The sequence below is a fragment of the Helicoverpa zea genome, chromosome 22 (assembly GCF_022581195.2).
Source record: "Helicoverpa zea isolate HzStark_Cry1AcR chromosome 22, ilHelZeax1.1, whole genome shotgun sequence".
NCBI classification, from domain to species: Eukaryota; Metazoa; Arthropoda; class Insecta; order Lepidoptera; family Noctuidae; genus Helicoverpa; species Helicoverpa zea.
In genome coordinates this window covers 7,149,246-7,172,164 of record NC_061473.1, presented here as the reverse complement: position 1 = coordinate 7,172,164, position 22,919 = coordinate 7,149,246, and the positions used below count along the sequence as shown (strand labels likewise).

The following is a 22,919-nucleotide window of genomic DNA, read 5'->3' as shown; positions in this document are numbered from 1 at the left end:
GAGGATGGGTTTGTGGAGGGTGCGGGAATATTATTTAAAGCTAAATTAAAAAAAGGTGAACGAGATGGATAGTAATAATTTTACGAAATATTTAAAAGAAAAACTAATACCAAATCTGCCAGAAAACTCCATTCTCGTAATGGATAATGCATCCTACCACAGTAGGTATGCAGTTGGATAAAGCGCCAACGACTGCAACCCGCAAAGCGGACATAAAGATATGGATGCAGGAGCACGGTGTCTCATTTGAAGAAGACTGGACTAAAGTAGAGCTGCTCATGCAGCTAAAAAAGCATCGCCCAGAGAAAAAGTATTTGGTGAACGAACTACTGCGTGAACATGGTCATGAAGTCCTCGGACTCCCTCCTTACAACGGAACCCGATAGAACACGTTTGGAATTTAATAAAACAACGGGTCGCAGATAAAAATGTGGAGCAACACGAAAACAAAATTGAGGAGTTCACAAAAGAGGCCATAGCTTCAATTGCGCGAGACGACTGGAAGAAACAAGTAAACCACATCAAAAGAGTCGAAGAAGAATACTGGAATCGCGATCTAGGTAGGGAGAATTAAATAGAGGACTTCATCATCAGTGTCGGTATGAACAGCGACAGCGAAGATGAAAGTGACGACTATGACCACCAGGACTGTGAAAGCAAAATCTTGATAGGGTTCATAATTGAAAACGATAACGCAACAACAAACAAAGAAAAACAATCCCAAACAATTTATAATGAAAATAACCATAAAGAATATAACCAGATGTAACCATCCAAGGTGTAAGGATCTAGTGATGTGGTTGAGTGTGTGCATTTTTGACCCAGCTGAAACATTTTTGTAAATAATGTTGAAATCACGAAAAGTGATGCAATTTTTTGGTATGTTGTAGATTTTGTTTGTTGTTATGGTATTGTCATATTTCTGTGTACCTGCATAGTTGATCCAAGAACAAGGCGACTTACTGCAGAACTTTTCCCAAAAAAAAAAACAAATTTTGTGAAGATGTAGACATAAATGAACTTCATTTTTAGCCACAGCCATCCTCATGAGAATAGCCCCCCATTCAGACATTGAATTATTTTGGAACTTTGATCCCTTTTATAGCAACCCAGAAATAAATAGATAGATAGATATATACACCAATTAAAAATCAACAAGAACAAAACAAAAAAAAAATTCAAGTACTAGCCCCGCAAGTTGATATTGCGATCGGCGGCCATCTTGGTGACGTAGTCGAAGCGTCAGTACCGTTCGCAAGGTCAGCCCGTGCTTACGTGCTTACGCGCTTCGAATACCTACCTACTTGTTATAGCTTTTTGTTTTTGTTATTCTGTTTTATTGTTGTTGTTGAGTTTTTTTGTTGAGTTTGTTGTTTAATTTTGTTACCTGTTACCCGTTAAAATGAGTAAGAAATTAATTAACAGTCGTGCTCGTGAAATAATAATTAAAGTGGACAATTATTTCGTAAAAGAAAAAGAGGACTCTAAGTTAGTTCTTCAAAATATAAACCGTGCCTTAAAAAGTGCTTCGGACACTACTGAGGACATTTTAATGCCGAAGCAACTGGTAATGGACATTTTGAATATTTTGCAAAATCCTGCAAAAGTCACGGAACGTGTGGCTTGTGCTACAGGCGTTGCAAAAAATACCGTGACGAAATTACGACGAGAGCATGAGTCAGCAACAGCAAGTGGCAGCAAAATGAGAACTCCTACCAAAGCAAAACGACAAAGGAAGGAATATTTCGACGGATTTTCACTAACAGCATTAAGAAATATTATTCATTCAATGTATACGGTGAGGAAAGAAATACCTACAATGCGCAAAATCTTGGCGGCTGCAAAAGTAGACCTTAATTATACTGGTAGTGAAACTACATTGAGAAAAATAATTAAAAATGACTTAGGATACCAATTTAAACGATGCTACCAAAAAAGACTGGCTCTAATTGAAAGACCCCAAATTCAAGCGTGGAGGGCTAAATATTTACGCCGTATGAAAGAAAATGACTCGCTTGATGATAACAAAAGACCCGTTATTTATCTCGACGAAACATGGATACACGCACACTACACAGTAAAAAAATGTTGGCAAACAGCAACCGATGTTGGAGTGAGACGGAACGACAGCCCCGGCCGCCGATGGATAATAGTTCACGCGGGAAGTGAAACTGGCTTTGTTGACAATGCCCTTTTAATGTTTAAGGCAGACACTAAAACAGGGGATTATCACGATCAAATGAATGCGGAGAATTTTACAAAGTGGCTTACAGAGAAATTACTACCCAACATACCGCGCAACTCGATAATTGTGATGGACAACGCCCCTTATCACAGTAAGGAAGAGAATAAGCCACCAAATATGAATAATAGAAAACAGGTGATGGTTGAGTGGCTACAAGCTCACAACATCGAATTTCCCAGCTATAGTACAAAACCAGAACTATATCTATTAATTAAACAGCATAAACCGCCGAAAAATTATAAAATCGACAAGTTATTAGCTGACAATGGCCATGAGGTCGTTAGATTGCCACCCTACAACTGTGACCTCAACCCCATTGAGTACATCTGGAACCTCGTCAAAATGAGGGTATCAGAAAAGAATGTGGAGCAGTTAGAAAGTAGAATTGAAGCTCTGACATTGGAGGCGTTGGCATCAATAACTCCAGACGACTGGCGAAAGGAAGTAAATCACGTGAAAAGGCTTGAAGAGGAATATTGGCACAAAGACAGAATAACTGACGAGTTATTTATCATAAATACGGCAGACGACAGTGAATCTGAAACAACTGACACAGAAAGTAGTTCTGGTTTGGAAGACGATATGAGTGATTGAAGAAATAGGCTAAGATTGTATTGAATTTAATAAACATTGATTTTTTACATACAAACCTGGTTTTATTTATAAGCTGAGAGATTTAGTAATTAAAACACGACTGCTACGCAGTGGACTCGGGTTCGATTCCCGCTCGGTTCAAGTATTTGTATGTCTCTTAAAAGACCAACAATTTATTGGAGATCTCCTCCTTATAACGTAGTTACTTTACTACATAACCCAGACATTTAGAAATATTTTCATATTTACACACCAACAACATAATTGTGTACTTGTGGGTGTAATAATTTTTTTTGGTAAGCAGCATACAAAACTAATCTTTTATGGTGCCGAAATTTCTAAGAAATACATATACTTAATATGATCATAAACAGCCGTCTCGGTATTCTTAGATTACATTGTCTGTCATTTCTGTCTCAGTGGATATATCAGTCAGTCATTTTCTCTTTTTATATATATAGATGAAAGTTTATTTGTCAGAATATGGGTGAGTAGGTATAAAGAGTTTACACTTTAGATTGTATTAATAAAATAACAAAATACAAATAAACCTATAACCCTAGCTTATTTACTTTGTATTACCATATTTTTTGTTAGCTGTACTTTTGTGCGACGGATGACGTCATACAGCTGTTATTGTGACAAGGTTCCATCGCAATATCAACGTGCGGGGCTAGTAGTTGACACGAATATCTGGAACAATGACTTGTAAATGATTTAAAGAGATATATTTGAACATAGGTAATCATGTTTGAGATAGAACTACCCATTTGCCCATATCCATTCACCAAGTACTATTATAAACATAAATTCAAATAAACTCCAAAAATAAGACCAACGTTGACTATTTTAAATCGAAAATTTCAAGAAAATGCTACTAACTCGATCAATCTATCGAGAAGATCATGATTGAATTTAAAAGGCATGACAGCAAAAAACAATACAAGCCCCTTAAAAACGCTTTGTTCACAAAACTCAACGGTGTGCTTTTAAGTACTCAGTCATTCATCAAATCATTAGTTTATCACTTTTAAATCGAAGAAATCGATATATTCCACGCTACTTTCAGGACTCCTTCCATTTTTCTAGAGCTTCGATTGATATCATTGAACTTCATACACATCCCATTTTCTATTTAAGCTATCATGAAATACAAAACTGAACACTTTATAAAGATGCATGATCGAAGGACTCGAAAGTAAGGTTAGAAACGTACAAACAATACCTTTTGACAACATAACAAGCCGAACTAATTTAAATGATTTTTTAGAAAGACAGATTTTTTCCACTTATTGCATCAAAGAACAATATTTTTATATACAGGGTTGCAGTTCCAATTTTACACTGTTTAATACATGCGACATATTATCACTTCCCTCTATCTATGAATAATTTGAGAATGAATACATTTTCCTATTTCGATGACATTAACAAACAAAAAAGCTAAAGCTAATGTCATTTTGATATTGGTGTCATTCATGTGACCACAGATTACTATGTGAAGATCCATAAAGCCGGAACCACATCATGAAACCCAATGTGAAGCCCCGATACCCCACGTGCATCTTGCGTATCAAAAAATAATAACAAAGACCAACACCCGATGCCAAGACCTACAGTCGGGTGTGTAAAGTATAAGTGATAGGATTTATTTAATATGATTCGTACCTAATCACTTATACTTTATGATATATTATGATATTCAATGGCGAGTTGTAGAAAAATAACCTAATCCATTCAGTGACTCTTGTGGCCAAACCCACAGGAGACATTTTTCGTTTTCATAATTTACAACATCATATGTAATGGCGTCCACGGCCAATTTCGGCCACGGCGGTGGCTGTTCCCATTTAAGGAGATCTGCCAACTGCGCAGGACATATATTATAGTGCACGAGCATTTGTGCAGACTCAGGTGCACTCCCTATTCCTTCACTCTCATAACCCGATGGGACGGCAATCCGACACGACCGGAAAGAGATCAGGCGCAGGACCGACATTTACGTGCTCTCCGATGCACGGATGAATCAATCACCAACTTCCAGACTACGGGCTGCTTTGTGAAAGTTTTTAAGAAAACCCACAAAACTATTTCGGCCCGACCCGGGAATCGAACCCGAGACCTCGAGCACAGCAGCCGCGCTTGCGACCACTAGACCAACAAAGCAGTCAACATCATAAAGTTGGGAGTGTCGAATATTTTGACCAGTTGACAGCTGTCAGTTTTCAAGGGAGAATTTCCGTTGTTTGTAGTGAATGACTGACTCTTATATGGTGTTCTAATTCTCGCACATTTTTATTCTATTTACTTTGTTAGATTTTTTTTTTTTTTTTGTGTATTTAATTTTTTTCTTTATGCTGAGCAGCATGATCGACATGACCAGAATATTAACATATTCAATGTGATTAGGTACGATACACTTTGTATATTTGGTCTACTTATACACTTATGGCCTTACTACAAAAACTTAAACACCTGTTTTACACTTGTCTAAAAAAAATGTGGCTGCAAAATGAACCATATGTCAACGTCATAATTTGACATATTTTTAGACAAGTCTTAAACTGACGTTAAAAAGTTTTTGTGGTAAGACGGATTATGTTTAGACAGCTGGGTACTTTTTTACGAAACCATAAAAAAGAGAGGATGTGAAAAAGCTACGAAGAAAAGAAGAAACCATGTATACGATCGTGTATAACCTGTTCCTGCTATAATATTAATTCCACTCCACGGCCGCGTCCGAACAAAAGTCTGGGGGCGGCACAAGTAACGTATTTTAAAATTGTCTCTGGCTGGTGCAGGAAATATTCATTCATTCATTCAGATGTTCAGTAGAACTTTCAACACAGACCAGCAATTTCATTTATTATTGATAAATGTTAGTTAATAATTTATGTATTTGTGCTTGTTAATCGTTAATCTTGATTTAGTACCATTATACCATAAAAATGCCACAAAATCCATGTATCCATGCCATGGAGTGTGATTGTTGAATTCATGATTTGATTTCGTTTCGGTTCGGAATTTCGGATGGACGTTTATTTCGAGGTGTTCATTTGAGGTGGTTGCCTGAGGCGTACCTACAGTTCATTATTGAATTCGCTAAGTATAAATAGCTGTAGTGATGGTGCCTCCTCGCTCCAAACAAGCTTCTCATCTCAGTCTGTTTGTGTGACTTGCTGGTCAATGTTGATTTTATAACGTTTTGTTGGTCAGTGGGTCGTCTTAAGGTTCGTTTCGCTATATCTCAAAAAGTTAAATTCTGTTGTTTTCGAAAAGTTAATAAAACGTGGTTTCAAAGTCTTGACAAGAGGTGAAAGTGATAAAATTTTTTACCTGACAAAAAGCTTGATGAATCTTGGTCAGTGGTCGTCTGTCTTAGCTAGCCTTAGAGAAATAAAAGTGAGAATATACAGTCAGTGGGTTGTCTTAGGGTGGAGTTGTTGTACCTACTCGTTGTTGTTGTGCTTATGTTCTCAGTAATTAAATAACCTTGAAAAAGACCTCTGTTCTGATCAGAGAATATATATATATGTATATGTTACCGGCAATCTGTATAATTCAAGTATTCTATACAATACCCAGGCAATGTATATAATACCTGGGGCGTCCAGGCAATGTATGAAATATTATGGATATTATTGTTCATTAGATACTTTACCTAGATAATGTATATAATTCCTAGGGATTGTATAGATTACCTGATGGTGCATCGGCAATGTGTAAAATAAATCGATTTTGGTCTATATTTATCAATTTTGACAGGCCTACCTATAAAATGACGTGCAAATAAAACATGTTCCATTACTTAAAATCAACTTTATTAAAATTAACAATTAAAGTGCTCCTTAAAATAATTGTTCTTCAGAAGAATTAAGAATTACTACAAAAGATTTATTTAATCTTAACTTACCTACTAGGCCCTATACAAGGATAGATAGGTCTAATGTCTAATCAAAATTAAGTATAAAAAAAATCTTTATTCTTAAAATCTTTATTCTTACATGAGGAACTATCATGACATTTTGTACGTAATAAGCATAAAAAACTAAGAAACAAAACAATTCTGTAAACATAATAAGTAGGTCTTCTGCCTAATAAAAATTAAGTTAAAAAACTATTTGTTCTTACATGAGGAACTATCATGACATTTTGTACGTAATAAGCATAAAAAACTAAGAAACAAAACAATTCTGTAAACATAATAAGTAGGTCTTCTGCCTAATAAAAATTAAGTTAAAAAACTATTTGTTCTTACATGACATTTTGTACGTAATAAGCATAAAAAACTAAGAAACAAAACAATTCTGTAAACATAATAAGTAGGTCTTCTGCCTAATAAAAATTAAGTTAAAAAACTATTTGTTCTTACATGAGGAACTATTATGACATTTCGAAGTGCATAAAATCTTACTTTTAAGACAAGAACACTTTTTAGTATCGCAGTGTTTTTTGCAACTACATTTGACAAATCCCTGACCTGTCCCCGTAGATTGCTGAGTCGCAACTGTACGGAGTGTCGTTTCTAGATTAGGTACGTCTTCTTTTTTAAGTAATTCTTGATGACAAACTGTAAACTGCTGTCTTGAATACAATGTCTTAACAACGCCTTGCTTTGTGCCTAGTTGATAAAGTTCGTCATCTGTTTTCTGTAGGACTACAGCTAGTATATTGCGAGCATCACCGCGACCTCTGTCGACTTCCGGAACAGGGATTCTTACAGTGGTACCCAACGCTACTGGGGGGAATTTTTTTTCAGAAGTTTTAAGCATTTTCTGAGCTTGCTCTGTCAAATTATCTTTGGAACTGATGCGGTTTTCTACAGCTAAAGCGTTTTTTGCACATAAAGGGCAAACAACTTTAGAACCACAGCCTTCAGCCATATTTTTTTCCGGAGCAGCACAAATAGCATGAATAGGTCTATTGCACATTCTACACGAATGAGCACCTGTTGTCTCTTCGGAACAAACGCAGCACACGAGTGGAGTACTTAACTCTCTAAAACTCAGATCATTTAACGGTTGATCATTTACCTCAGAAGGAACATCTTCAACATTCGCAGGCTTATCAGAAATCTCGTTACTTGGTATAGTCATGTGTTCATCATGCGCACTTTGAACATTTAAAGCTTCATTATGGATCTCAGCACTTTCGATGGCAGGGCTTTGTTGGTGTTGAGCCTGTAGAGGTTGATTTTGTGCCCCAGCTGGATCTACTATTACAGGTCCTGAAGATTCTGAAGCAATGGGTATACTTGGTGATGAATTAATTACATTTTCTAAATCCTCTTCACTTTCTAGGTTGTAAGTATCAACGAGAGGCAAAGATATACCGACTTTTATTTTAGATCCAAAAAGAGCTTCATAAGGTGTTCTTTTTATACCTGAATGAAACGCTCTATTCTTCATGAGTTGGACAAATCGCAGACTATCACTCCAACGTTCGCTATCATTATCTTGCATCCAAGTTGTTAGCATGTTTTCGATGTCCTGGTTCGCTCTTTCGACACTCCCCTGACTTTGGGAATGTCTAGGCTTGCCATGCACAATTTTTAAGGTTGGCCAGTATGTTTTAAGACTGCTTACAATTTGGTTTGAAAATTCTCTACCGTTGTCTGATTGTAGGATTGCTGGTGCACCAATCAGTGTAAAAATATCCAGTAAATTGTACGCTACTTCCTCCGCGCGTTTTGTTTTCAGTGCTCTTAAAATTACAAACTTCGTCAGGTGATCCTGATATACCATAACAAATTTATATTCCCGGTCTGGATGAGACTGATAGTCAATCAAATCTACTTGACAGCGAGAATTAAATTCAGATGAAAGTATGGGCTTGACGACGATCCCTTTTTTTATTCCTCTTTGTTTTTGCTGGCACGGTTCGCAAAGTTGCAGATATAGTTCAACATCGTGGCGAGTTATATTCTTGTATCGTGTAGAAAGCTCCTTCAGCATTCGGTCTCGTCCGCCATGGCCGATACTCTGATGTGCGTCGTGAAGTACTTGGAATAATTCACTATCAGTGACGTAGTATATAATATTGGTATTCGGTGTATTCACAGGAAATATCAACTTATGTTTTTGACCAACAGTTATAAAATCATAATGCTTCAATAACCAGTAATCCCGGGGTGACTTCTTTTCGGCTGTTTTCGCATTTTTTATTTCTTCTAATAATTGTTGATACCGTTGATCGTCAATAAATGTGCGATTTTTAGTACTTGCTGCGTGTCTTTTAATTCGCAATTGTGAACAAAACCTTTCTCTCATCTCAGATATTCGTTGATCGGCTGTCATTTTTAATGAAATAAATTCACTAACGAAAAGTAACAAAAGTATCGTAAGGATTACTCAATGAACTCATTACATGCTACGCGCGTCCTCCCGCCAGCGTCGCACGCAGCAGAATGAAATACAAGCAAGTAAGATATTTCGCTAGGTACTCTAAACAAGTCGCAACACGATCCTGCCCGCACGATCCTTCCCTGCACTTGTCTTTTACATACATTACCGGCTGCGCCTTCGGTATTGTATACAATACCTAGGAAAAGTATAAAATAAATAATATTTCATACATTACCTACACGTTTTAGGTATTCTATACATTGCCTAGGTATTGTATACAATACCGGATTATACAGATTGCCGGTAACATATATATTTGGTCTTGATATAAATAAAACATTTCTCTTCGTTTCTTATCTATAATAAAATTTTAATTGTATTTTACATGGTGTGGTATGGTAATGGCATACAAAAAAGGGATGGCAAAAACATGACAACAAAACACATATGTATTACTAATCTTAGAAGAATAACTAAACCCTACAAAGTCTTTTGAGCTGTACATGGTAGGCGTCAACAATATATATTATGAAAGTTGAAAGATCTATTACTTTAGAGTTTAGACAAAAAGGTAATGTAGAGGCATTTGCAAAAAACATCAGATATATTCCTCTGCACCTCTTTATTGCATTGGCTGAATTATTATAACAAGAAGGACTTCTTAAATTAATTTTACTTTATTCATTTTAACCCAAACTTAATAAATAATAAGCTAGTTCCCTGTAGAAATTGAAAATTAAGAGGCAATCAAAACTGGGCCTTTATAAGTCTAAATGCATATGTTTTGTCTTTCCAGTTTCAGCTACCATTAATATGTGTATATGTCATGGTATTTAAACTCAAAGTTTGAATAGGCTAGAGGATATTTTGTTTTACCGAAATGGCAAATTAGCAGAGAAGAGTTGTGTAAAATAATTATAGTTTTATACAGTAGGGATGCTTTTTGCCCTTGAGATATTGACGAAATATGATACGACCACGAAACAGAACCATTGACTCATCTATGGCCAGATATTTAGACGGGTAATAAATTTCTTCTATTCGCTGGTTAAAAAAGTGAATTAAACTATTTATTTTTGACAGCATATTATCGGACAAGTCGTCTTCAAAATTTAATGATCTCATAATTAACAAAAATCTGTTTCTGCTCATGTATTTTGAAAAAGCTGCTAAATTAAACAATGGATGTTTTTTCCAGTAGTCTGTAACTCAGTTAAGTTTGATAGTTCCCATATGAAAAAAAATGCCAAAAAATGTTTTAATTTCTGGAACAGTCGTCTTTCCATAGCCTCATTCTGCTTTTACATTCAATAATAACTTAGACGCGTAATTATTAATCTTTATGACTAACATAGTGAAAAATTCATCAGTCGCAATCAGTCTACCTGACTGTATGCAGTTGAAGCGAGTACCCAGTGGACCTCCATTAACCCATTAAGAATACACATTAGAAGATTTATAAACAACATATGTTGGTAGGCAATCACCAATAGCTGTCACGGTAAACATTTATTTATTTATTTAAGGCAAACCAACTAAATACAGACACATTCATGGTAATCCATCATTCACATATAAGATAGCATTGCATGTATCTAAATTAAAGGTAAGCACAACATTGCAAAAGATTCTCACAATATAATAATAAGTTGTTTAAAATAAAGTATCTCGACTTAGCGCACGCGCACTTTTGTCGTTACGGCCAATGGTTTAATAGCCAAGAGCCTCGACGAACACCTCAGGAGGCTCTCGTTGGGCGGCTGGATCAAGGGACTGATTCAGAAGGCAGTACTCCTTGATACGGCACGTATTGTGAGGAGGTTTCTGTCTCTGGGACCCTAACCACCGGTACCTTGGACCCTGTGCCCGATATCGGTGGCAACCTATTTTTTATATTTTTAAATGTTTTTTATTTTTATATTTAATATTTAAAAATGTAAATTATATGTTTGAAAATAAATAAATGACAAAAAACGAGTTGTTTAAATTGTAATGAATAGGTAAATTAGAATTATAACAACATGCATTAAATTAAATTGATTGAGTTAAATTGCATAATATTGATTTCATTTATCTAAGTCAGAATAAAATTGAAATAAAAAATACAAATAATTTACTTAAAATTAAATAAAATTGAAATTAACACTACATTATGAAAAAGTACCGTTTTCTTAAAATTATTGATGCTGTTTGAAAAATGTCAAAGTTACAGTCATGAAAAACGTAATTGAAACAGAACTCTTAGAGCTGTTCAGTATTCTTTTGTACCTCTCCTGAAAATGCATTTAGCATTACCGGGGTAATCAGATTGGTTAGTTTCATCATAATTAAGAATATGAGTAGGTGCAACATTCTTAAGTTTCTTGTAAATTACCTTTCTCATGGGTCCTGGTTGAAATTGCGAGTTAGCACAGCATCATTTGTTGCATTCCTTCAATTGTGCGACTAAAGTATTTATTGATGGTATTGCTTTTGTTTCACTAAAACGGATTTTACTATTTCGTCCTTAATTGTTTCATAAATGTTACTGTTTTTAGAGTTTTAATGGCATTCTTCCACAAATCATGGTGTTTACTGGATCGTCGTACACAAATTTTGTATATTTTGCCATCAGGCACATGAAAGGTATTTTAATTTAAAGAATCGAATACATTGTTCATTAGTTTGGTAAATTGAACTAGATTCTGTCATTCTCTTGGAATATCACCTCTTGCCGCGAGATGCCCTGTAGTCTAAAAATTTTGGCTGGCTTCACTTTCATTTTTCTTATTTTGTCGACATAAATATCATCGTCTGTGAGTTTCAAGAGACATTTTAATTCTCCACCGTATTTATCAGCTTCGTAGACTTGCTTGAAGTAATCCCGTTTTATGTACTTTTCGCAATTTTCAAAAATTGTTATATTTATAATCTTTTGTGAGTATATTGTTCCTCACTCCTTTCAGTAAATGTGGGACATAGAATACTTACTAAAAGTTGTAGCAGATTTTGAAAGAATATGTATCCCATTAAGATGATGAATGCCAGCAAAGAATGCTGAAACAAAAAAACCACACCATATTAGATTTAGTACAATATTTTAGCCAAAATTAAAGATATTCGCGTCGTCGTTTTCGCGCTACACGACTTTGGCTAGCTTTTACTTTGCTTTTGCGCCTACCTCCTTTGATTTGTGGAACTATTTATATTCTTTTAAAACTGTCATTTTTTTTATGGTCGTGGACCGGTAGATGTTTATTTTTATTGTGCATCTTTCACTTGTCATGCCACTTTGTCAACTCATAGTTATATAAGTTTTATAGATACGTACACACATCTAAAAAAGTTTGCGATCAATAGCATAAGCTCCTATAATTCTTTGAATTTAACTTCTTCAGGAGAAGAATCAATAAAAACTGTATCATTTTGCTCCTTAGCTATGTTGTGTAATACAGCTGTCGCCATTACCACAGTTAAGGTGTGCTCTAATTTAATCCTGAGTTTCTGAGAAAGGCAAGGTAATCTTCCACACATCAAATATCCTTTCCACAGTATTTCTTGTCTTAATTTGGGCTTCATTATATAGCTTTTCTGCGTTTGTAGTTGGGTTTAATATTGGTGTCATTATATACCTACCACAAGGGTAAGCACTATCTCCCAGGAGGTGGCCACCTATCTCATTATTGTCAAGGCGGGCTCGCAAGAATGAGTTGTGATATACCGTACTGGCATGTGCTGATCCGTGCCATCGTGCATCTATATCCCTTATTAATAACTTAGCATCACACACAACTTGCACATTTATGGAGAAGTATCCTTTTCTATTCCTAAATAGCTCTGCTTGATCGCCTCCAGGAGATTGTATAGGTATATGCGTTCCATCTATGCAACCGATTACATTTGGAAATCTGGCCAAACAATAAAATTCTGCCTTTACTTCCCGCAGTTCTCTCGAAGTTGTTGGCATCGTAATATAGGTTCTTGCAAGCTTTGCTATTGCCTTACTTACTTTGTATACCACTCTTGACACAGTGGTTTTGTGCACATTAATGTCTTCACCAACAACAATTTGGAACGTCCCTGTAGCGTAAAACCGTAACGCAATAAAAAGTTGTTCCAACACAGACAATGTGCACTTCCGGAGTGAAACAGGAGCTAGAGTAGGGCTGATGAATTCATTCAGATGTATTACGGTGTTTTTATCAAAACGATATCTCTTTTCAAATTCTACGTTGGTAAAGATTTCGAAAGGATTTCTCCTGTCCCTTATATTCCGTGGCACTGATGTATTAGAAATTAATTCAAGCACTTCGAAATCCGATTCAGATGAGCTGCTTGTATTCTTGTATCCATATTATCTATATTCATTATTTGTATTTTTATAAGTAGGCATTCATAATAATTGGGTTCACTGGCTTCTAAAACAGACTCGACACGACGAAAGTGACCTAAAAAGTGGCATTTTTTGACAGGTAAACGTCAAACAAAGTTATTTTATTTATTTATTTATTTATCAAAAACACAGCTAATTTAATTACAGGCACTTAGCCTAATACGACAAAATTAGTTACATTATCTAAATTTCAAATTTACATTATACATACGAAAACTAAACATAATATCACAAAAATAATACCACTACTAAAATTTTAAATACTAACAATACTATAGGTGGCTCTTGTGAACTCATTCAGCGAACAAGTAAACAAATCGACCCTACTCGACACTGCGTTGAGCGTGCGCAAGGCGCGCGTCAGTGGCGCTCGCTGCAGCAGGTTGGTGCGCGCGCTCGGCACCGCCAGCAGCTGCGGCCGCCGCCGCCTACTCACATACCCATCCGGCACGCACATGCGTAGCTCCATAAGAATTGTGGAGTTAAATAATTTACCTCGCAATACTTTAAATAAATAAACAGCCAGTGCCACTTCCCGCCTAGTCTCCAGTTTGAAGTATCCCACCATACCCAACACAAATAATGTTGGGTATAGTAGAGGATAGCCGGGGTATACCTTGTATATTTTTAAATACAAAAATCGGGTGAATTTATTTTGTATCCTCTCAACCATGAATTTGTAATTGGCTTCACTTGGTCCCCATATTACTGCACAGTACTCGAGGTGAGATCTAACCAAGGCGTCATACAAAGCCTTGAGAGCCCCCATATTATTAAAGTCATTAGCTTGTCTCAAGATAAATCCCAAATTTCTAAATGCTTTCTTACTGACTTTAATAATATGACTTCTGAATTTTAAATCGGCCGCAAAATAGACACCAAGGTCTCTAACCTCCATCACTCTCTCCAAAGTTTCACCCTCTAACTTATAACAGTGGTGGTGTGGACTACGCGCACGAGTGAAAGACATTACTGAACATTTGGAGACATTGAAATAAAGTCTGTTATCATGGCTCCATTTAACAACTCTGTCTAAATCTTCCTGGAGAACATTATGGTCAGTAGTGTCTTTCATCACACGGAATAATTTTAGATCATCGGCAAAAAGCAAACAAGATGATTCTTGGACTACTGCTGGTAAATCGTCAATCATTAATATGAAAAGAAAGGGACCCAAGTTGCTGCCCTGACTAACGCCTGATCTCGTATAATATGGCTCAGAAAGGCATCCTCCACAGTCGACAAACTGACGCCTGTCCCGCAAGTAACTGGCAAAGAACCTCAACGTATGTGGCGTGCAACCCTTGCCAGCTAACTTCGAGAGCAAGACATCATTATCGACTGTGTCGAACGCCTTCCTGAAGTCAAGATACGCGACGTCTACTTGCAAACCAGCATCCACCGCTGGTACTAATGTTGACATAAGATGGAGCAAGTTTCCTGTGGTTCCACGTCCCGGACAAAAGCCATGCTGAGCGTTAGACAAGTGAGCCTTAACCTGGTCATAGAGGGAACTATGCACAGCTGCTTCAAATACTTTGGCAGGAGAAGACAGGACAGCAACAGGTCTATAATCGCTCGCCTCTGTTCCGCCACTTCCTTTTGGGACTGGCACGACGCGCGTAAGTTTCCACCTCTCTGGAAAGGTCGAAGACGAGATACAAATATTAAAGATGTGTAACAGTGGTTCACAGAATACGTCGCGACAGTCCCTCAGAATGAATGGTGGTATGCCGTCCGGTCCCACGGAGCGCTTAGATGGTAAACGGGCGAGCGAGCGGTACACCGCAGCTTTGTCTAAACGGTCGAGTTGCGCTCGTGCTGCACACTGTGAGGCCGTGGCACTGGCTGCATTTACGTCTAACGTGGCAGGCTTGGGGCTATATACTGAGTGGAAAAATTGTGCAAACTCTTCGGCGCATTCTTTGTCAGTGAGAACTAACCCGTCTTTAACTAACTTATATTTATTAGAAGTCCCTTTTTTGGATCTCACATAATTCCAAAAAGCCTTTGGGTCTTTGGCTAGATGGTTCTGCACTCGGTCACGATAACGATCATGAGCCAACTTTGTTTCAGTCTTTACTCTCGCTCGGCACAAAGAAAACGCCTCGTAATCGGTAACTGATTTACTTGCCTTATACTTCTTATGCAGATTGTATTTTAATTGAATACTACTAATAATATCGGATGTATACCATACTGGATACGTGTACCTATTGTTATTTTTTAACTGTTTCTTTTTGAGAGGTACGCACGAATCAAATACTTCTTCTACATTCTTATAGAAAAAATTTAATGCTAAATCAAGATCATTTAAAGCGTATAAGTCACTCCAGTCTATCATTTAATAAACTATACATTTGAAAAAAATCTGCTTTATTAAAGTTCCACTGCTTAAAATATATATTATGATTTTGTATTTGATGCGTGTCCGCGGCCGCGCCGATAGATACGTCGAGCGGCGGGTGATACGCGTCCACGGGCTGCAAGCCCTCGTCCGCCGCGCGCACCGACACCCCCCCGCGCCCGCTCAACACTAGGTCCAACTGCCTACCGTTACAATTAGGTACTGAGTTACACTGAATGACCTCACAAAAAGCCACGAAGTATTCAAAATAATTAAGAACATTATTATTACATGAGAATAAGTTGAAATCGCCTAATATTATTACATTACCTCTATACTTTATACAAACTTTTTCCAATAGACTAAACATTAACAAATATTCATTTTCTTCAGTCTTTGGCGGTATGTATACAACACAACAAGTAAATAAAAATCTATTTTGTAAATGAACAGTAGCACAAATCAATTCAAATTGGTGTTTGTTTACATTTACATCGCGCGGCATAGGTACTTGCCTCAACTCGAACCGCGGTGTGGCCACTAAAAGGACACCGCCTTGTTTGCGCCCGTCCGCTCGATCACATCTAAGTATAGGGTACCCGGGTAGACATATTTCCGCATTGTGCATGGATTCACTGCATCCAGTTTCCGTGATGGCAAATATATCCGAACCCGATGACTCAAGTAGGGACAAAAAATTTAATGTTTTTGTTCTCAGTCCCCTTACATTTTGGTATAATATATTGAAATATTTACAGGTTTTGTGGCTTGTGTGATGTTGTTTGGGCTGTGCCACGAAACCAAATCCATTCACTATACTCAATATCTAAAGGCCATACTTCCGGATTACATATCTTATCATAGTTTCTTTCAGTTACTCCTACTTTAAAAGAAGCATAATTCCTTTCTACTTTAGACTTTACTTTTTGGACTACAATGTCCGCATCATTTCCCAATATATTCTTGACAAATTCTTTTAAACTCTCTTCAGTAGTGCTTTTTTCTAGTCTCCACACGTGAAGAAACCTCTTGCGTTCTACAGCTTTCAAAGTTCCAATAAGTGTATTACCACCTCGGTTTATTGGGGTGATTCTTTTCTTGGCTCTCACTTCAGTCCACTCAGATAGGTCCGTACTGTCGCGCGTGCCCGCTGTATTAGTGGCCACACTGGCCACGGCCGCATAGCTAGCGCTCGGTTGCGACGGCGACGGCTCGCGAGCAGGCGGGGCGGGGGAGGGCGCGCGCGCGTCCGCGGCCTGTGCGGGCGCCGGGTTTGACTGCTTGAAAACCGATGTGCTGACGCTCGGAGACATCTTAGATGATACCTTGCCCGAGGGTTGTTGATGAATGGGCTTGGCGATTGCTTTTTCCTTTACTTGACCCTGATTTACTGTTTTTAACATTTTAATTTCTTCTTCTAGACTAATGCACTTCTTATTTGCAACGATTAATTCCTGGTTTAATCTACTATTTTCTAATGCTAAGTTGGTTACACTCGTCTGAATTTCTTGTAACAAATTTGCTTCCAATATTTTGAATTTATTAGAAATAACTCCTTTAACCATTTCCATTATACTTTCCATTCTACTATCAATATTATCAGATAATTTTGATGATGAATTGTCCTTTATTAACTGTATGCCAATTTCCTCACGGTTGGCTTTCTTTACATTCGTAATTCCGGTACCCGTAAACATTCCTCTCACTGGAGTATCATCAGTTACCCGCAAGCGATGGGTAACATTCGCGCAGGAACCGCACTTATAACCCTTCTCTAAATGCTTCTCCATCGTGTTTAAACAAGCACGGTGGTATCCAGTCTTACAAGCAATGCATTCAATTAGATCACCATCCGAAATTGCGTTATTGCAGGAATCGCAAAACATTTTGTTTCCCTGGCGTACTGTGCGACAAGGACGGAGCGAGACACTTATGGGAGAGAGAAAGGGTGCGTCGCGACCGCTGGCTCGTGCCGCGCGCGAATTGTTATTGTTTGTTAACACACTTAACTTATTACTTCCAAATTATGTCAAAATACACTTATTAGCACTGAACTACACGTTTCACATATGGTACAAAGTTAAGATAAACGGCCAAATATGGGCAGTTAAGTTAAACTCAGTTTAAACAGAGTTTATCTTAGCGTTCGGTGAGTTATCGAACCAATAACGCTAACGGATAGATAAACTCTCGTTAAGTGGCCCTCAGAAACCGGGCATAAGTAGGTACTTACAAAATTCCGCCTGTTGCTGCTGCTTGATCCATTCACACAGTACACAGATCACTGGTACACAGGTTAATTATAGTTTGATGGGCGCCCAGTAACTCCCTGCAGGGGTTGTTGATTAGTTTGAAAAGTTTATTGCAGTTTAGACATAGTTTTTTGATTTAATTTTACGACCGTTATGGCGGTCTCGTGTTTTGGCACTCGCGCGAAAGAATTTTTTCATTGACGGTGGCGCCACGTCTCGCTTGGTGATTGGTAGTTTTAGGAACTAGGAGAGGGAAATGGAAGGAATTAGGGATGCATGCAAGCTCAAACTCAAAAGTATTATTACAAAAATATTGTTTTAATTTATCTTTATGACTTTCACAATCGAATGGAAAATCAACTAATAAATCAGCTATTTTTATTATGATTTTCTTGATATTTATTTTTTAAAAATCTTTTTTCATTAATGGTGGTGATATTTTGAAGTGCAGAGAAGCAATTTTCTAATTGTTTACTTGGATAGCTCAACCATTTTTATTGGCATATTCTTTTATTTTTATGTAAGCGTCGCACAGAAGTATTTGGCTCCAAAAGTCGGACAAAATTTTTTTTTGCATTTTATAGTATTATTAAAGTATTTCGTTCTATTTAGAGGAATAATAAAATAAAAAAAAGACATACACTATTTTTAACAAATTTTATTTCTAATTATCATCATCTTCAGTCATTTTCAATACTAATATTGCAAATATCATTTTCCTCCAAAAGATTCATGACATCCGCTGAAAGAGGGCTCTTTCTTTTATGTTTAGCATTTCTCATTCCCGTCAGCAAGGAGTCTGATGTCAAGAGCAACCTATTTAAAACGTCAGTGTTGCAGGCTACTCTTGAAAATTTTCGGGCGTAGTTTAGCCGAAACGCTCGGATGTGCTTATTGCGAGCTTCTGCAGCTTCTTCAGACAGTTGCCCGATTGGCAGAATCGCCTCCTTTATCACGGCTGCCCCATGACTCAACACTTTATGTAATGTCGGCGACATTGGGTGAAACTTGACAAAGAAACGTACAATTCAGCAGTTTCTTTGCAGTAAATTTCAAATTTTTGGATGTTAATTTTTATCCCGCAGCACATGGTGTCTAGGATGACTTTTAATCGGTAGATTAAATTCTGGTCAATCCCAGGTATTTCTGCAGATTTCTCGTATTCATCGAAAAATCGCCTGCTGGTATTCCCGTCATTCGTGTTTCCAAAATTAGCCTTTGGTATCATCATCATCATCATCATCAGCCTATCGCAGTCCACTGCTGGACATAGGCCTCTCCAAGTGCACGCCACTGAGATTGATTTTCGGCCTTTGGTATATCTACTAATAATCCTAGTTGTTCACGAAACTTGGTTTGGATTGCTTTTTTTCGGGTCTCCACTAGTTTCTTCTCTTCGGCAGTCAGGCGAGCCCTCCACTTCATGGCTGGCAATTTATAAGCTACATGCAATATGCTCTCGAAAAATCTTATTCGAGCGTGCAGCAAAGATAGACCAAATCGCATGTTTTCTGTATTGCAGGGCCTTTCTTTTGTAAGGTCGTTGAAATCAGAGGATGTGGCGCTTCATATGTAACATCTCATGGTTGCTGCGTTACATACTTTGCCATCCACCATGGTGAAAACTATTTTATGTTTGACGGATATATCATCAATCTTAGTCTTGCTTAGTTCTTTTATTTGATTTTCTACGTACTCGATTTCCTCATTAGTCACGTCAGTATTTTCTTTCACAAATCGTATGCGTATTGGTCTGCAATATCGTGGTGATGACGGAGTTGGGTTTTGCCATATAATTTTTCTTTCCGTTCCATACACTAGTTGGAGTAGTACGACAGAACTTTGAAAAATGTTGGCATCGGAATCAGTCTCATTTTCAAATTTAATTTTGTATTGAACGCCTTTAAAAGCCCGGATTCGTGTCTCGGACCACCTCGTATTGGGCCTGGGTAAGCCCAGCTTCAACAAACATAAACAAGGAACGAAGATGTGCCAATTTCGTTGAAACTTCTTTTTCTTGTTTAGCTGTTTGTTCTTTTACCGCTGCTGCATATTTTTTTGCTTTCCGGGGCTTCTGGTAAGGACCTTTACGATTTTTGATGCTTCGACTTCGCCAGTTTCTCGCAATTTCATTTGTGTTGCAATAGACTGGCATATCCAGCCTAATATTCTATTGATAGACCTGCACCAACTATAAATAATGATATTAACAGATGTATCTACAAAACATTTTTTAATATTTTCTTTGTGGATTTCACAATCTAGAAAAACGAAATTTGTGAAAATGTCAAATAAGGCTTTAATTCTTTCTTTGATATTCTTTTTGTGGCAATCGTTATTCAAAAATGATACACATATTTCTTGAATTTCCTGATAACAAGCTACTAGGCATTCGCAGGGATAGCAAAGCCACTTCTTATTTGGGCAATATTCTTTGGCACGTATATATCTGTAGATTTCAATATCCGAGTTGCCAAGTGGCTTGCTTCTACAATTTTTACATCCTTTGACAACTTTTTATAGACACTTTGTCAAGGCCCACCCACAGACATAAATTTTTTGATCAGCCTCTGAATCAGAAATATTTCTTAGATAGATAGATAGATAAAACATTTATTCAGACAAACAAAAAGACACCACAAAGATACACAATAAGAAAAATAAAACAAAACAAGAAGTGGGTAGAAAGAGAAACATGAAACCTTTTCCCCCTTCTCATTTTTTACCCATTTGTGAAGACTAAGAGTAGACTTAAAATCCAAGATATCATTTTGGGTTATTTCCACAACTTCATAGTGTCGATCATTTGTTTTACACCAGCGTACACAGGTATACCACTCCTGCGGCGAATCGGCGGGTTTTATGACCGTCGACAAACAATATTACAGGGAATTGAGTTCCTTTTTCAACCAAGTGTGGGTACAGTATAGTTTTAATGTAATCATGAAACACTTCGGCTTTCATCCACCCATTGTCATTCAATCGTATACCCCACTCTGATGGGACTTGGGACGTAATTTCAGCTGATAACCGTTTATTCGGAAATATTACCATTGGAGGTGTGAGATCTCCATTAGCAGAAAATGTGAACATTACCGTCAAGGAAGTTTTAGCCCGGGCATTGTCTACTTCGTAGACGTTTCTTTCGCCTTTATGGGCTGATGAGGCGGGTAAATAGCATCATCAGGGAAAAATAATAAAATTAATTAATTTAGTTGGGAAGAATTTAAAAGGTTGAATGAAGAAAGAAAAGAGAAATGCGGGATGCGGGAGCGGTGATTTCAAATCGTGAAAATCGAATGCGGGAAAAACAATATGGCGGTGAAACCCAAATCGTATTTCAATTAAATCCCTGCTGATGATATCCCTTTAGACACCAATACCCACTACAACTATTTACAGCAATAAAGCCCACGTACCTTGTGAATCCAGGGACCTCACTTAGAACCAGCGAGATGTGAAGATGTCTCGTTCCAGGACGCGTGGTCGCGGTAAGGGCTGCCGGCCGGCGAGCTAAATCTATGTTCATCCACCGGTGGACTGGTTAAAACTCGTGAAATCAGCACTGCACTATAAGTCCACAATGTCTTCTAGCAGCAGGTTCAATTATTACACGAGAATCTTCAGGAAATCACATAGAGGGAAATAATGACGCGGAGCGGTGTGTATTCGACACTGCGAATGGCGGCGGGAGAAGTACTACGTCCGTCCTTGGCGGTGGCCAGACGCAACTGCTAGCTTGATGTGAGTATCTTCTAGAACACTCGATACGAACCTATGGGCGCTGCGGTAGCTAGTATTGTCGTTCGGATATCATCACCAGAGACTCAATTGGGTTATTATAAATATGAAAATGATCGAAATAAAGTTTTAAGTTGCGGGAAAAATAACTTATGTATTTAGTTTATTATTGAATAAATATTTTCATTGAATAAAGACATTGACGCTTCACCAGGGGCTAATACGACTCCTGTTTTAGGACAAAGAAGAAAATTTGTTTCATCGCCGTTAAATACCCGGGATAAATCTGAAAGTACCTCAAATAAATCGTTTTCTTTAAGATAAGTTTGAATGTGATTAAACCAGGCTCTCACGTCATTTTCTAACGCAGCAGCACTTGCAGCAGTGACTGCCTCAGGTGTGCGTACAGAAACGTTTGGATAACGTTGAAGAAACAAATTATGCCATTTTTCGCCGTTCTTAAAAACGCTGGCCCTTTTACTATTTTTCAGAAAGTTAGCTACACTACTGATTACGTCATCTTTGCGTTTTGGGAAACCTTTTCGGCAACTCAATAAAATCCAGTCTTCGAGGTCTTTTTCTTCCTTTTCCGTCAAAATAGTAGGAGGGCCTGGACGTAACTGATGCTCAGGGTTCTTGATCCTATATTGCAGAGTAGCCCGCGAGACTTGATAAGTCTTTGCTGCCAATTTCTTGCTCAATCCTTGACAGCTTGCAAAGCTTTATTTTTCAGACGAACACCAAACCTGTTCAGAAGACTGGCTGCTATGAAAATCTTGCATCATATGCGGAACAGTCTTATTAAAATAATGTTGCTGTAATAATTTAAAATAACCATTAACAACCTCTACCACCCACCTACAAATTGTAACACATCTACTTCTATTTTCTTGCTCTGTGGTGAGTTGGTGTTCACCTTCTAAAAGGGAGTCTGGCATGTATGCTCTGTAATTACAGTCTTCTAACAGGCTGATAGTCTGTGAAACCCCTATCTAAAATAAAAATGTCATTCGGTTGGAGGATA

General features: G+C 37.5%; 1 protein-coding gene across 1 annotated transcript; it reads left to right on the top strand.

The window, feature by feature from the left end:
* The first annotated feature begins 1,184 nt into the window (after positions 1-1,184).
* On the top strand, positions 1,185-2,890 carry LOC124641244. Its single transcript, XM_047179285.1, has one exon. It carries the CDS (start codon positions 1,403-1,405, stop codon positions 2,837-2,839), a length of 1,437 nt encoding a protein of 478 aa, XP_047035241.1. The 5' UTR covers positions 1,185-1,402; the 3' UTR covers positions 2,840-2,890.
* The last annotated feature ends 20,029 nt before the right edge of the window (positions 2,891-22,919 follow it).